This window comes from Nymphaea colorata, chromosome 1 (genome assembly GCF_008831285.2).
Source record: "Nymphaea colorata isolate Beijing-Zhang1983 chromosome 1, ASM883128v2, whole genome shotgun sequence".
Classification (NCBI taxonomy): Eukaryota; Viridiplantae; Streptophyta; class Magnoliopsida; order Nymphaeales; family Nymphaeaceae; genus Nymphaea; species Nymphaea colorata.
This window is the reverse complement of record NC_045138.2, coordinates 1,483,170-1,484,806: the sequence shown is the minus strand read 5'-3', so window position 1 is coordinate 1,484,806 and position 1,637 is coordinate 1,483,170. Positions and strand designations below refer to the sequence as shown.

The window sequence follows — 1,637 nt, the reverse complement described above, 5'->3', positions numbered from 1 at the left end:
ATATATATATATATATATATATATATATATATATATATATATATATATATATATATATATATATATATATATATATATATATATATATATATATATATATATATATATATATATATATATATATGTAGAGAGAGAGAGAAAGAGACCAACGCCCTACAGATCATCCAGCTGCAACTTAATAATTCATCCTACATGTGACATTCAAACGCATGAAAGCTCGAAGATGGGGGCATGTCATGCTTGTGAACACGCGTGCATATATTTTGCATGGCATTCTCTCTCTCTCTCTCTCTCTCTGTGTACATATATATATATATATATATATATATATATATATAGCCATCATTTCGAGAATCCGTCGAGTCATGGAAATCTTAACTACCAAGCATCATAATTAGGAATAGCTGTACCATACAACATTATATCACTGGCCGATCGAACAATCACTAGTTTGATTGCTCTTCTCATTGTCACCTGTAGGTGCGCTCCTGTATATGTATGTAACCTTCGACAATAACTCAAATCGAGCTCATCAACCATTCACGAGTACTATCAGTAACTAATATATATATGTATATATAAAAGACTACCTTCCTAAGTGATGGAGATACTGAGGAGAGGAAGCAGCGGGGAAGGAAAGAGGGGTCGACGCAAGAGATCCAGAGGAAGAAGATGCAGAACTCGAGGAAGAAGGGATGAAGCTCATATGGCTTGTCATATGGCCAAACGACCAATCAGGTGATGCCACGTAGGCTGCCTTGCCACCTTGCTGCGGAGTACTGGACTGCAGCTCCCCCACCAGCTTCTTCAAGAACTTGACATAAAGTATGGCCTCGTCCAGCATGGATGCAGTGTCCATCTTAGATCCCCCCGGCACCAGCCGCCTCAGCACCCGGATCCTGTCGCTGATCCGCTCGCGCCGGAGCCGGGCGGCGACCGTCTGGGGGTCGCTGGAGATCCGGACGTTCCTCCGCCGCGGCTTCTCGATCGACGCCGGGTCGACGTCCACCGGCTGCATCACTGCAATCTTGAACATCATCTCCTTCATGGCCCCGATGTCACAGTCTTCCTGCAGTCCCTGGCCTGATTCCAGAGGCTCGCTGCTTGAACTTGGGAGGTGTGACTGCTCGGGGAGCACTGTTTGGAAGGGTGGGATCTTGCTTGTTTGGATGAATTGGTTCATGGGGAGGGTGGGCTCGGTGGGGGGCTGAGACCAGGAGAAGATTTGGTGCTTCATTCTGATGAAATGGGGAGGACCCAAGAAGAAAGAAGGTGGAGAGGGAAGATGGGTAGCAGGTAGTTTCAAATGTATGTGAAGAGGGAGGATGCCTGAATTGAAGGGAGAAATATTAATGGGGCAGAGGGGAGGAGCCATGGGGAAATGAGTGGTGAGTGGACAAAAGGAGCCATGATTGCAGGAAGAGAATTTTGGGTGATATGGGTACCATCTTTCCATTATTTGCTATATATGTGGTGATGTATGCAGAAAAGGTGAAGTAATAAAGGGAGATGATGGAGACCTTGGGGGAGAAGAGATGGGGCCGCGGTTGCACTCTTGTGAAGGAGGCATGGCAGCCTTTTTTCCATCTTCAACTTCTCATCACAGCCCGTGTCACTGTCTTGGGATGACGATTGCA

General features: G+C 45.3%; 1 protein-coding gene across 1 annotated transcript; it reads right to left on the bottom strand.

The window, feature by feature from the left end:
- Nucleotides 1-274: 274 nt before the first annotated feature.
- On the bottom strand, nucleotides 275-1,424 carry LOC116245686 (transcription factor HEC3-like). The gene has a single exon (XM_031617194.2). The coding sequence runs from the start codon at nucleotides 1,373-1,375 to the stop codon at nucleotides 587-589; it is 789 nt and encodes a 262-aa protein (XP_031473054.1). The 5' UTR covers nucleotides 1,376-1,424; the 3' UTR covers nucleotides 275-586.
- Between the last annotated feature and the right edge of the window lie 213 nt (nucleotides 1,425-1,637).